This window comes from Bactrocera tryoni, chromosome 3 (assembly GCF_016617805.1).
Source record: "Bactrocera tryoni isolate S06 chromosome 3, CSIRO_BtryS06_freeze2, whole genome shotgun sequence".
NCBI classification, from domain to species: domain Eukaryota; kingdom Metazoa; phylum Arthropoda; class Insecta; order Diptera; family Tephritidae; genus Bactrocera; species Bactrocera tryoni.
The window spans coordinates 59,780,654-59,795,283 of record NC_052501.1 but is presented as its reverse complement, the minus strand read 5'-3'; the positions used below and the strand labels follow the sequence as shown (position 1 = coordinate 59,795,283).

Sequence of the window (14,630 nt, the reverse complement as noted above, 5' to 3'; positions counted from 1 at the left end):
AATAAGAAGTGCAAAATTTCCCAAAATTAATCAATTTGAGAAACCGAAGCATTTAATGCACATCAATCTAATAATTGCACGACTAACGTACTAACTATTTGAAATCTATTAGGCATAACCATTTTAAATTTCGATGAAAGTCATTGTTTCCCCATAGTTTCACCAAAGGTGAGAAATGTTGTAAAAGATGTTAAAAAGTGCTTCTTAAAAATGTCAACTAATACCGACCGACACCTAATAACAATATTAGGGCTGTTGAATAGATTATCTCCCTAATCTACTGGATTTTGCAACCTTTCGCCATACAATAATGAAACTTTTTAACCACCGACGGGTTTTGAAACTAATCAACCCGAAATCTCGCCACTCTTTTTGTCAGAAGGGAATTTTATTGTTCTCTTTTAATAAATATTAAACGATGAGATGAGTCATCGAGTCACAACAGCTGTTGTATACATCTCCAATGACAATGAGGGCAGCTTAGGTAGATTAGTGAATAAATTAAATGTAATATAATCTCTTCAAAACTTTTGTCGGAACATGATGTAAAGGTTTTAATCGGCATTTTCAAGTAAAATGGCTTCAGTTAAACTCATTTTATAGTAATCAGCGCAAATAGACATAATAGTAATTCAGGAGCCTTACACAATTATATGTATGAATTATTATGGAGTACAAATCGAAGAAAAGGTCGTTAATAACAATATTAAATTCTAAAATTGCGATTATAACTTTAAATAAATTTCGCATGCTCAACAAAAGGATACGTTACAGGGGATCATGTAGTTCCCCCATTTTTAAACAAATTAGCTATGTGTGCGAAAAAAATATTAAAACACACAGCCATGTATGTATGCATACTAGACTGGACATTTACGCGAATAAAACTAATATGGTATAAACTTACTTAATTTAGTTGTAACACTAAAAGCAGGTATTTAAATATGTGATACCGAATTATTGGAAGCAAAATATATATGATTTAGAATGAATATAATCTTCTTAGTGTCTCTGGTATTTCCTGAATACTATCATTTATACTATTGAATTAACTTGCGGTTACTTGGTTATTTACTGATTGCTTTATTTACAGCTTCGCTTGAAAAGGGTTTTGTATTGTAGTTCTGTACCTGTATCGAACTCTGTAGGAAGCTTTTAATCCTCCGTCAAATCCCGGTGTCCATGCTAAAGAAACACTATCATGTGTGATATTCAATATGTTCAAACTAAGTGGCGTATCTGGCTGGGAGGTGATATCCAATCGAATTAATTCCGTAGTTTGGCCTAGTTCATTCGTTGCGACACATTCATAAGCTCCATAATCAGCTGGAGCGACTTTTTCAATTATCAACGTAGATTCATAGGTTAGTGAATCGATTTTCTTTTCATCAACTTCATACTTATATGTACGATTCATTTGCAAATCCTTTCCTTCCTGACGCCAGGTGAATTTTGGTTGTGGAGAAGCTTGGGCTCGACAAGGCAAACGTCCACGTTCTCCAGTTCCACTTGCTGCACGTAATAATGTTGGCGATTTATCGATTTCGGGTGGAACTGCAATCACATCATTGGGCACAATAATAGAATGAGAGTATGTTTAGAATTTACAATGGATACTACTATAGTACACTTACATTTGACAATTAGAAGAACATCACGATTTGTGGGATTAGCAACACGATTGTCTGCAATACAGCGAAAGTTACCAACATCCTCCCGGCGAGCGTCTTTTATGTGAAGATATGAAGTATTATTCACAAACGAAGTCGTAGTTTTCACTGTCATATCATAAGCAACTCTCTCCCATTTAATGTGCTCCTCGGTTAATGGTTTCCCTTCTACTGTACATGATAGCATCGCATCTTCGCCAGGATTTACTACAATGTTTTCTGATATAGCTTTAATGGTAGTACCATCTGAAATCAAAATCAAAAGTTATAGTTCTTTACAATTTTGTTTTTTACAAAATTAAAAGATAAACATTCAGTTTTTCACTACCAGGTTTTGTATACATATGTATATAAATAATGTAATTTAATAAAAAATATTTATATATATATACATATATAGTACTAGCTGACCCCGCAGCCGTTGTCCTGCGTGAAATTATGTGTTTTGAAATGAAAAGAAAGTTAAATTTATCATTTAATTTTTGTTTTTTTTTTCAATGTAACGCAGCTTGATAAACAACATTTTTTGGTTTCTGTTCCAGTGTACAGAAAAGATGGATTTCCAACTCGTGAGCACGCCACGGCCGTGTGAAAACATAACATTTCCAAATTTATGCCTCACACTATGCTACTATCTTTAGGTGATTGTCATCTCACATGCAATTTTCACTGGAAACGAAATACGTTTGAACTGAAATGGGAAATCGTTAGAACTCAAAGGAATTCGCAGACTCAAGCATTCTGCCCCTTGTATTCGATAGGTGCGTCACCATCAGTCGGGTTCCATTACACAGTTTCGTGGCATGATGATTGTGAAACATAATAACGACCGATCCTACTTTGACACGCAAATGATGCGGTGGCATACCAAGCCTGTCCAAAGAATTTAGAAATACCACTGGATAATTCACGGCGCCGTCTTCATTGTCAAGACGATCGATCGATTTGTATGATCGCAAGTCTCCCGGAATTTGACTTTGAATTTTCCAGTTTAAGTCAACAACATCGGTATTTTTGGCAGCTAACATTGCCCGTGCACTTAAGGGATCGTAGTTACGATAATTTGGCCAATGTCCGAACATTTGTGATGAGTTCATCTTTCGTGAATTGACAAAGGGAAGATGGAATTGATATCGAACCACCGGAAGTATCAACCGAAATTCTACCATTTGCAATTTTTAGCGAAAGCCATGTAAAATGTCTTCGGCAAAGTCTTTTTTGTTCGTATCCCATAATTGACGCGGATTTGAAGGCTGATATGTCGAAATGATTATCGCGAAAAGTGTGCGAACTTCATTTTCATTCCAGTGATTAACGTGTTCCAGCAATTGTAATTGCTGGCTTACTTCTCCAAACCTTGCACACACCGTACCATTCACAGTAAGCAATGACTCAAATAAAGTTGAACCACGTACATTAATCAATAGCAACCGAAGGTAGAAGCAGTCGTCGTTTTTCGGATGGATTGTGTAAATTCGTCCTAATGCATTAGTTGAGAACACATCTGGATTTCAATCTACTGGTTGGCCTTGCTTCCAATGTATAATATCAGGGTATTTCCGAAGAGAGCAACGTTCTCGTAAACGGATCACTGACGAAAGTTGAGAAAAAACTCGTCAATGTTAATTTTGTTGCTGGCGGTGTTTCCACTGGCTGTACTGTATTCTTTGCGTTGAAATACACATTAATATAAACACATAAATAGCATGGTTTGAATTTGGTTATCATTTTCATTAATGTTTAAAATGAAAAAAGTTGCTGTAGTGACATAACTACAATAGTTGGACATATGCTACCGCGGAGTTTTTTGTAGACATTATGATGTTCTTCAATATTGTTGTACATTATTTTGTTCTATCGCTAATAGTTTCGGCAACGCATTCGACGAAAAACATTTTAAGACTCATTTTTCTACACCTTCGGTTACATTGTTAAAATTTTACCAAGGATCCCTAATTTTTTTCAAAATGAAATGTAGCCTATGTCAAATTGGAAGAATGTAGCATTCTATTGGTGAAAGAATTTTTTAAATCGGCCCAGTACTTTTTGAGCCTATTAATTACAAACATACACGCGTACAAAAATAGGTACAAATCTGTCCTCTTAATAATATTAGTGTAGATATACTAGGGCGCTTCATTTTTTTTTATTCAATTTTATTTCAGCTATGCAATAAAGTTAATGTAACATTAGATTTACAATTACAGATTTTAAAACTTTCTTTCAGGTATTAAAAAACTCTATATTAAACAAATAAAGGAATAAGGAAGAGCTGAGTTCGATGGTAACCGGACATTTTATCCTTTTGCAATTTGCACGGATTAAAGACGGGAGTTCTCAAAACTTCATATTAAAAATATTGCGATAGAATTCGAAATTCATTATTTGATGTAGTCGTGAATGAATTACAATCAAATTTCGCATTTTATTAAGTTATGTTATAGGATGTTATTAAATCATCTTTAAATGAAATATACTTGTATGTGATATAAACTCAATCCAGCAAAACGTCAACCAGAAGATAGGAATTGATGATATTAGGGGTATGAGACTAAGACCACTCTAGATCAACTCCATTCACGCTCATATATTTTATTAGGCGTGTTTCACTTGAGCACTATAAACTAATAGCTAAATCCATGAAAAATAAAACACACTAGATTATTTCATATTTTCGTGAACTGTGTTGGCAATGCGGACAAGGACAGTCAGCTGACATTGTATTTATTTAAAAATGTCTGACTTGGAGAAAATGTTAATTTGAATTTTTAAATTTGATATATATATTTTTTTTTTTTCATTTAAGGTCTAGAATATAATGTACCTAACACAACTATTCATAATTGTCTTAATTTTAACTCACTACCCATTCGCGAAAATGTGCAATTTTAATGTGTTTACATTTTCATTCGTCAATTCAAATTAAACTTTTGTGAATGAAAAAAAAAAACCGAGGAGCTGCCAATGTCTCTAGTTCAATATCGAAGCTAAGATGGGTTATAATAAGCCAATATAAGGGCCGTTCTCACAATGTCTGGTTAAGCGCTCAAACAGAACTTTATCGGAAACATGCTAAAAAGTAGTTTTCTCAATACCCTGTAAGGCGGAAGTAATAGATGGCACAATTCCATTGAAACACCTTCAGCTGTTCAAAGACAGTACTACATTTTCTGAAATTTTAAATTTAATGGGAGAAAGCATAAGTAAGAGAGAGAAAATCTATCGAGATTCAAGCTTATCGAAGTGTTAATATGCTACAGAGAAAAGGTGATACATAATTTTTCAAAAAAAAGAATTAAAACAGAAGCTTGGAAAACGCAAATTTTTGGTTTATTTTGGCGTTTCAACAATTAAGCTTTTATTTCATAAAGATTTCAAATACGAATAATTCTTTTGAATATTCCTATAGAAAGATCAAGGCGAAATTTTTTTTACTAAAACTTTCCTACTTGCAGATTAACAAGCCGAAAAATACTCTTAATTGTGTACATTGATAATTTCTTTGTAGATTGCACCGTTGCCTGCGAATATAGTCCATCTTAAATTTTATGAAGATATCTTGTAAGATAAACAAGTTTTTTATACAAGAAATTGATTTTGATCAGCCATTGAACAGTGGTCGATTCCTTAGGCCAAAAATAAAAAAATAGAAGTTTGAAATTTGCCACTATACATGCAATACAAATGTCTCAAAGCTATTTCTTAAAATACCAAGAAAACTAACGGTAAATACATTTTTGCTCTATCCCATTCACACGCGAAAGTGAAACAATAGAAACACGCGGACTGTACAGTTAAATTTAACTCATATAATAAATTAAATTGCAATATAAAATCGTGTTTAATCAACATAAATCGAAATGAATATTCATTTCACGCGCTAACACGTGTTTGATTGATTGTCGTTTCTTTTAAGTCGTTCGTGAGTTATAGCGTCGCAAACATGGAGCAAAATAAAGAGAAAATACGGCATATTTTACAGTACTACTACGATAAATGCAAAAATGCATCTCAAGCCGCAAATAAAATTTGTGCAGTTTATGGACCCGATACAGTTTCCATTTCCACCGCACAACGATGGTTTCAACGTTTTCGTTCTGGTGTAGAGGTGGTCGAAGATGCGCCACGCTCCGGAAGGCCTGTCATCGAAAATTGCGATAAAATCGCTGAATTGGTCGAAAGAGACCGGCATAGTAGCAGCCGTAGCATCGGTCAAGATCTGGGCATGAATCATCAAAAATTCATTTCAATTTCAATAAAAATAAAAAAAAATTCAATAAAAATACCGCAAGACTTTTTTGACAATCCATTATCTTTATCTATATACATAAATAAAAATGAATCGCCAAAATGTATGTACGCTCATAACTCAATAACTCCTGGACCAATTTGGCCAATTCTTTTTCTTAAATGTTCGTTGAAGTTCAAAGATGGTTTTTACGGCGAAATTTGAATAACTTCCGGAAAACCCCGAAAACAGCCTTTTTCTTTTCCCCATACAAACGTTACATACATACATACATACATATGTATATTTGTATGTATGTATATAAAAATGAATGTTAGTTAGTAACACTAAGAGAACGGTTGATGAAATTTTTAAAGGTTGTTTGTTGTGGATCGGGAAAGGTTTATAAACAAATACCATATACTTTTCATGAGGAGAAGTCGGAAAATTGGACAATTCCAAAAAGTAACATTTTTCATACACATTTTTTTCAATTTTTGTTTGTTTTGTTTTTCAATATTTTGATTTGTAAATTATTTGAATTGTTCAATTGCGGTCGCTTGCTTTTTTATTCCGGCTATCCAAAGGAAAAATTATTGAAAATTGTTCAGTGAAAACTTTATGTGTGTTTCAGACGAAGTGATCAATTACTGATTGAAATTTGTTACGAAGCCACGAAGAGGTCGCTCGTTCTTTTTGCCATCAACGTATGGCAGCCCAAAGAAAGGCAAGAAGTAATTCCAAAATGCGATGACATAGTACGTGCGGAATTATGGATTGCGGTCAATCAGCTAGCGATCGTAACGATATCACAGCACGACTTTTTAAACAATAGCTGCGATGTTTGACGGTCTATATCTTGAAGCAACCTATTATGGTATATATGGTGCTGTTAGATGCTGAATGTATTCTGTTGCGTGTTGCCGCACGCACACATTCTTCTTTGGATGCGGATGGTGATTACACCTGATCAAATTGATGAAATCATTTCAGCGGAAATTCCTGATTCAGAGATAGATCCAGAATTATACGAAGTGGTGAAAACCAATATGGTTCATGGACCTTGCGAACCTTACAATCCCACTTTGGTTTGTATGTCTGACAATAAATGCACGAAACACTACTCATGTGCTTTTCTTTCGGAAACGGAAATGGGAAATGATGGATATTCACTGTATCGGCGTCGCTCACCAGACGACAATGGCAGAACATTTAGCATTTAGAGGCGTGAATATCGACGTTAACAACAGATCGAAGTTGACAACACATGGATCGTACCATATTCGCCACTTTTGTCTAATTCACATTCAAAACTCATGTCAATGTTGCATATTGCAGATTGGTGAAATCGATCAAGTTATTGGCCTTGAACGATATGAGATCAGCAGTATCAAATGGGTCGATATGTGAACAATAAAGCGCTTTGTAGGATATTTACTTTTGCAATTCATGAAAGTTTTCCGACTGTTGTGCGTCTCGCGGTTCAACTTCATTTAAGTCATTGCGTATTGTGAATGGTACGGTGTGTGCAACTTTTTGAGAAGCATGCCAGCAGTTGCATTTGCTGGAACATGATAATCACTGGAAACAGACGAAGGACATTGCAATAGTTACTTCGCATGCCACTGAAGTTCGCATAGTTTTCGCGAAGATCATTTCGACATATCAGCCTTCAAATTCGCGTTAATTATGGGATACGAAAAAATGGCATTGCCGACGACATTTTACATTGTACGGATATTCGCTTAGAAATGGAAATGGGCAAATTTCGGTTGATACTTCCAGTGGTTTGGTATCAATTTCACCTCCCTTTTGTCAATTCACTTCAACGGAAGATGAATTCATCAAGAATGTTTATCCGAACATTGGTCAAAGGATCGTAACTGCAATTGCTTGAGTGCACGCGCAATTTTAGCTGCCAAAAATACCGATGTTAATGACTTAAACTGGAAGATTCAAAGTCAAATTCCGGGAGGTTTGCGCTCATACAAATCGATCGATCGCCTTGACAAGGAAGACGAAAACGTAAATTATCCAGTGGAATTTCCAAATTCTTTGGAGAGGCTTGGTATGCCCCAGCATCTTTTGCGTCTCAAAGTTGGATCTGTCATTATTATGTTTCACAATCTTCATGCGCTGAAACTGTGTAATGGAACCCGACTGATTATGACGCAGTTATCGAATACAAGCGACAGCCATTTCAGTTCAAACGTATTCAATTACCAGGGAAAATTGCCTTTGCGTTGACAATCAACAGGACACAAGGAAATCGGGAAATGCTATGTTTTTCACACGGCCAGATATATGTGGCGTGTTGACGAGTTGGAAACCCATCTTCTCTGTATATTTATGCACCAGAACAGAAATCAAAAAATTATGTTTATTAAGTTGCGCTACATTAAAAAAATGTAGAAACAATACAATTTCAACTTTTTTTCATTTCAAAACACATAATTTCACGCAGGACAACGGCTGCGGGGTCAGCTAGTCTTATATATAAAAATGAATCGCAAAATGTGTTGGTAAGCGCATAACTCAAAAACGAATGGACCAATTTTTCCAATTCTTTTTTTAAAATGTTCGTTGAGGCTCAAGGATGGTTTTTATGGCGAAAAAAATCGAATAATTGCCGGAAAACCCCTAAAATGAGCCCTTTTCTTTTTCCCACACAAACGAATGAATGCTGTTAGTAACGCGAACGCTCGAGAACGGCTGAACTAATCTTGATGAAATTTTCAGAGGTTGTTCGCTGTGGATCGAGGAAAGATGAAAATTAAAAAAACCGTATGCTTTTCGTCAGGAAAAGTCGGAAAGTTGGACAATTCCAAAAAAATAACTTTTTTTCATAGAAAATTTTTTTTTCAACTTTTCTTTTGTTTTTCAATTGTCAAATTTGTCGTTTGCTTTCTTTATCCGGCTATTCAAAAAAAATTATTGAAATTTATTCAGTGAAAACGGATGGGGGATGGTGGTTACACCAAATCAAATTGATGAAATCATTTCTGCGGAAATTTCTGATCCAGAGATAGAAGTAGAGTTATACGAAACCAATATGGTTCATGTACTTTGCGGACATCACAATACCACTTCGGAAACACTATCCACGTGCTTTTCTTTCGGAAACACAAACTAGAAATAATGGATATCCACTTTATCGGCATCGCTCACCAGATAACAATGGCAGAACATTCAGCATTCAAATTAGAAGAGTGAATATCGGAGTTGACAACACATCTACAGTACTATATTCACCACTATTGTCTAATTCACATTCAAAACTCATATCAATGTTAAGTATTGCAGTTTGGTGAAATCGATCAAATGCGTTTGCAAATTCGTCCCCGAAAGAAGCAACTTGGCGGTTATTGACCTTGAACGAAATGAGATCAGCAAAATCAAATGGGTCGATACGTATACTGCAATGAAGCGTTATGTAAGATATTTACTTTTGCAATTCATGACCGTTTTCCGACTGTTGTGCGTCTCGCAGTTAATTTGAAGAATGGCTAAAGAGTGTATTTCAACCCAGAGAATATAGTGGAAAACCACCAGCAACAAAATTAACTTTGACGAGTTTTTTCTCAACTTGCGTCTGTGATCCGTTTGCGAGAACATTGCTATATTCGAAAATGCCTTGATATTATACATACGTGGAATGCATCCTCGAAGTAATAGTTATGTAGAAAGCAAGGCAAACCAGTAGATGGACATCCAGGTGTGTTCTCAACTAATGCATTAGGACGAATTTACACCATCCACCCGAAAAACCCACGATTGCTTCTAACTTCGGTTGCTATTGATTAAAGAACGCGGTTCAACTTCAACTTAATTTGAGCCATTGCGTAGTGTGAATGGTATGGTGTGTGCAACTTTCTGAAAAGCATGCCAGCAATTACAATTGCTAGAACATGATAATGACTTGAATCAAACGATGAACGATGCGATAGCTACTTCGAATGCAATTGAAGTTCGCACAATTTTCGCGATAATCATTTCAACATATCAGTCTTCAAATCCGCGTCAATTATGGGATACGAACAAAAATGACATTGCCGAAGACATTTTACATCGTATTCGCTAAGAATTGGAAATGGGTAAATTCCGGTTGATACTTCCGGTGGTTTGATATCAATTCCATCTTCCCTTTACCAATTCACCAAAGATGAACTCATCACGAATATTCGGACATTGGACAAATTATCGTAACTACAATTCCACGCGCAATGTTAGCTGTCAAAAATAACGATGTTGTTGACTTAAACTGGAAGATTCAAAGTCAAATTCCGGGAGACTTACGCTCATACAAATTGATTGATCGTGGAATTTCTAAATTCTTTGAATATGCTTGGTATGCCACCGCATCATTTGCGTCTCAAAGTTGTATCTGTCGATATTATGTTCCGCAATCTTCATGCGCCGAAACTATGTAATGAAACCTGACTGATTGTGACGCAGCTATCGAATACAAAGGGGCAAAATGCTTAATTCTACGAATTCCTCCGAGTTCTAACGATTTGCCATTTCAGTTCAAACATATTCAGTTTCCAGTGAAAATTGCATTTGAGACACAAGGATAGTCGCATAGTGTATGGCATACATTTGGAAATGCTATGTTTTTCACTCGGCCAGATATACGTGGCCTGCTCACGAGTTGGAAAACCTTCTTTTCTATACACCGGAAGAGAAACCAAAAAATTTTGTTTATCAAGCTGCGTTACATTAAAAAAAAGTGAAATGATAAATTCAACTTTTTCATTTCAAAACACATAATTTCACGCAGGACAACGGCTGCGGGGTCAGCTAGTATGTATGTATATATTTTATTATTTTTTATTTTTTATGTTTTCTTTTTTCACTTTCTCACTGTCTCAAATGTTTGTTTTATACGTGCTTTTATTCGGGTACATCAGATCTATGTAAACTTTCACGCCAATATATATTTTTGAATTGTGGTGTTTAGTGAAGTAATATCACTTATCACCGAAGCCAATTTAATAAAGCATCAGTATCTACCTAAGTATTAGAAGCTTCGCAAGCAAAAAACTTGATATTAACTTTTTACCCTGCTATGATAACATTTTAAAGAAAAAAAGTTATCCTGAACTGAAAGTTGAGCTAAGAAAATTATTGGACCGCACTGCGTCACGAATTTTAGCAAAGCGATCTAATTATTGAACGCAATGAGTCCTCCAATAACCTATGTAGTATTAACCCTACGTTGCATAGCATTGTGTATACATATGCAATGTTAGTTTTTAAGATATCGTTTTGAAACTTTGTAAACGTCATTTTCTCTTCAAGAAGCTGCTCATTTGTCGGAACTGTCGATATCGGACCACTATAACATATAGCTGCTATACAAACTGAACGATCGGTATCAAGTTCTTGTATGGAAAACTTTCACATTTGACAATGTATCTTCACAAAAGTTGGCACAGGTTATTTTCTAAGATAGTAATGTAATATACGAATTTGTTTAGATCAGCTTACTATAGCATATAGCTGTCATACAAACTGAACGATCGGAATCAAGTTCTTGTATGGATAACCTTTTGCATTTGACAAGATATATTCACGAAATTTGGTATAGATTATTTTCGAAGGCAACAATGTAATCTCCGAAGAAATTGTTCAGATCGGTTAGCTATAGCATATAGCTGCCATACAAACTGGACACATATGTAGTTACTGAATGAAATGCACCTGTGAAGGGTGCAACCGAGGTTAACGTTTTTTCTTGTTTAATTTACAATTATTTTAATGATTCAAAACGAACTATTGTTTCATATATGTATGTATATACATATATGGATTATACACCATATATTATTTAAAAAACAAATATTATTATATGTACAATACTTAGTAAATACTGGTTGTATATTACCAATGGAAACTCCAATATTTTTAGCTTTTTTACTATTTGGCAATTCCCAAAGTCTGAATATGAAATACATATTCCCAGAAAATTTTCCGTTACATTTTTCTACTCCGTTGGAATTTCTTAACGGTAATTCTTTTATGGTGAAGTGGAGCGAAGTGAGTAATTTGTGATTTCTTAAAATTTTTTCGTTAATGTTAAAATGCCTCATCCGGATTCAAATTCAAAGTTAGCGAAGTTTTCATTTTTTCATCTTTTGGAAGTCTTGTTGAAAGCAAAGAGCAATCGTTGTAGTTTTTTGAGGAAGTGGGATTAATTCCAACAAGAAATTCCACTCCTCTTTTCTGCGACAAATGCGGACAAAAGATGCGACCAGAGGAAAATAAAAGATCAGAATTAGGATTGATTTGGAGGTGTAATTCAAGGCCAACGAAAAAAAGAACCAAAGCATTGTAGGCAGAGCAAAGCATTGTAGGCAAAGCATAAGTCCAGCTCGAGGTACATTTTTCGATGGATGTCAGTGTCATTTGGCTCCGAAGGAAATTATAGCAATAATTTGCTATTTGGTAATCAAAATGAACGTGACGACTGTGCATGCCCAACTAACCAACTGGCGTAAGCAAAAAGAAGAGCCGGTTTTGAGTTGCAACACTGTTGTTGAATACAACAGCTACCTCAGGGAAATTACTGTGTTAATATATTCCAACGCAGAGTTCTGTCTCGGTGGAGAGGGCAAAACAGTCCAAATTGATAAAAATTTTCTAACGAAACGTAAATATAATAGAGGACGCGTTACTGAACAAGTGACAACGACGGTATTTGGAATTTTGTACAAGGAAGATAAAATCTGTTGCTTTTTCCGCGTAAACGGCCTTTTATTTAAAAGTTTGTACATCCCGGTACATCCCGAATTTGTACTGATGGTGGAAAACAATACAATGGCTTAAGTCAACTTTTCGGTGACGGTACTATATATTTAACCAACAATCATAGCATTGGTGAGTATGTGGAGAAAGTGAATGCAGACAATATTATCAATGACGAATGTCAGAATCGTTGGTTCAAGAGTGCAATTAAGAGTCGCCGAAGTCCAAAATGATTACATCAATACATGGCCCTATACGACTATCGTCAAATTTTTTTAGAAAAGAAATCCAACCATGGCCTCGGCTCGCAGATAATGCAACTTCTATTGGATATAAAACAAGTTTATCCTATGCTATGTAGAAGGAAATCTTCAGGAAGGAATGTAATTAAAATTGTGCAGAAAGTAGTTCAACACAAAACAACTATGAACACCCCGGTGTTGGACCGACCAGGGTTATTTTTTTTTAACCGCTGCCGAAAGCCGCCAGTGCAAAAAGTAGTTTGAAACAAAAAACTATGAACACCCCAGTGTTGGACCGACCAGGGTTATTTTTTTTTATCTTTATTTATCAAATAACATAAGATACAAAACCATTTGTGCCATTGTCTCTATATATGTTAAGCAGAAAATTTTTTCAAAACACAATATGTGACAAACCTGGTATTTGTCATGTCATGTAAATAAACATACTATGAGAGTGAATTGCATATAAAACTGTGGAACTTTAAATACTAATATCTCGAAAACTTTAAGTCTGAGGAGGGTATATATAGTATATAAATTTTTTTATCCTGAAGACTTCCTCTTTCCGTTTATACCCTCAAATCGCGGCGCCAAAAGAATCGTAATCGTGTCCAATATTCAAACTCGATATATCAATATAAAATGGTTTTCAGTATTCACAGTATGAAATATAAATTATATACCAATATCAATTACTTTTTAACTAGATAATTGTCACTATATACATATATCCTAAAATGTATATTTTATATAATATATTATATTATGTATATTTTAATACACATTTAAATATGTACAAATATACTAAATGACAAAATTCAATATGCCTTAGCTAGTTTGAATTTAAAGTAACTGTAAATCAAATAGTCACCGACATTTTGGCGACATTGTACAATGTTACTTATCGTAGAATATCCCTGGTCTGCATGTTCACATAATTTTGATTGCAACTGTATGTAATATTGTCAAGGGCTGTCCCCTACTCTGTGAAATGCTCGTTGGTTTAAATCAGAAAATGATTTGCTAGGTCTTTCATGCACGTTTTTTCTAGAGTGACATAAACGACCCTCAAGTCGAATTAAAGTTATTAATAAGGAAAAAGATATTTAAAGAAGATATTTATTTTGACTTTGATAAGTCACGTTGAATGGCAGCTTTTTAGTGTTCCGATTATTATTTATATAATTTATCGGATTCCCGGCTTTCTTTGAAGTATTAAAAATATCGTGGCAAACTTAATATGCCATGTATTACAACTTAAGTTCTCTAGATTCGTACAAATTTGAATACTATTACCTGGGCCGAAAAGCCTTGAACGTAATTTTGATTTCAATCTTCAATTAATAGAATAACTTATACTAGTTTGTTTGCAAATCATTTGCCTTCAAATAACTATTTTTATATTTAAAGTTTTCAGTTGTGTACTCACATTCTACTACAATAGTAATATTGAGCTTTGCAGAGCCTTCTGAATTACTGGCTTCACATACATAAATTCCAGCGTCATTTCGATTCAGTTTTGTGAAGTTAAGATTAGCTCCGTCTGCGTATATACGATGCTCTGCACGACCATTGCTAATGGAAGTTGAAGGTACTGGTAATCCATCCTTTGTCCAACTATATAAAACTGTCGCTGGATTAGCTGTAGCGCTTAGGGAGACTTGTAAAGATTCTCCTTCAACTCCTACAGCAGTTGATGATGGTGGTGGTAGAAACACTGGTGGATCTATGATGACGAAG

The 14,630-nt window shown here is 34.9% G+C and overlaps 1 protein-coding gene across 5 annotated transcripts in view; it reads right to left on the bottom strand.

Annotated features, from left to right (window-relative positions):
* The window catches only part of LOC120770318 (nephrin), a 91,591-nt gene that overhangs the window by 10,928 nt on the left and 66,033 nt on the right, over nt 1-14,630 (bottom strand). For all 5 annotated transcript variants that reach the window (XM_040097697.1, XM_040097700.1, XM_040097696.1 and 2 more), the window contains exons 14-16: nt 14,320-14,616; nt 1,635-1,916; nt 1,131-1,554 (exon numbers count right to left, since the gene is read on the bottom strand). In XM_040097697.1, coding sequence (XP_039953631.1) covers nt 1,131-1,554; nt 1,635-1,916; nt 14,320-14,616 — 1,003 coding nt within the window. The remainder of the gene's footprint in view (nt 1-1,130; nt 1,555-1,634; nt 1,917-14,319; nt 14,617-14,630) is intronic.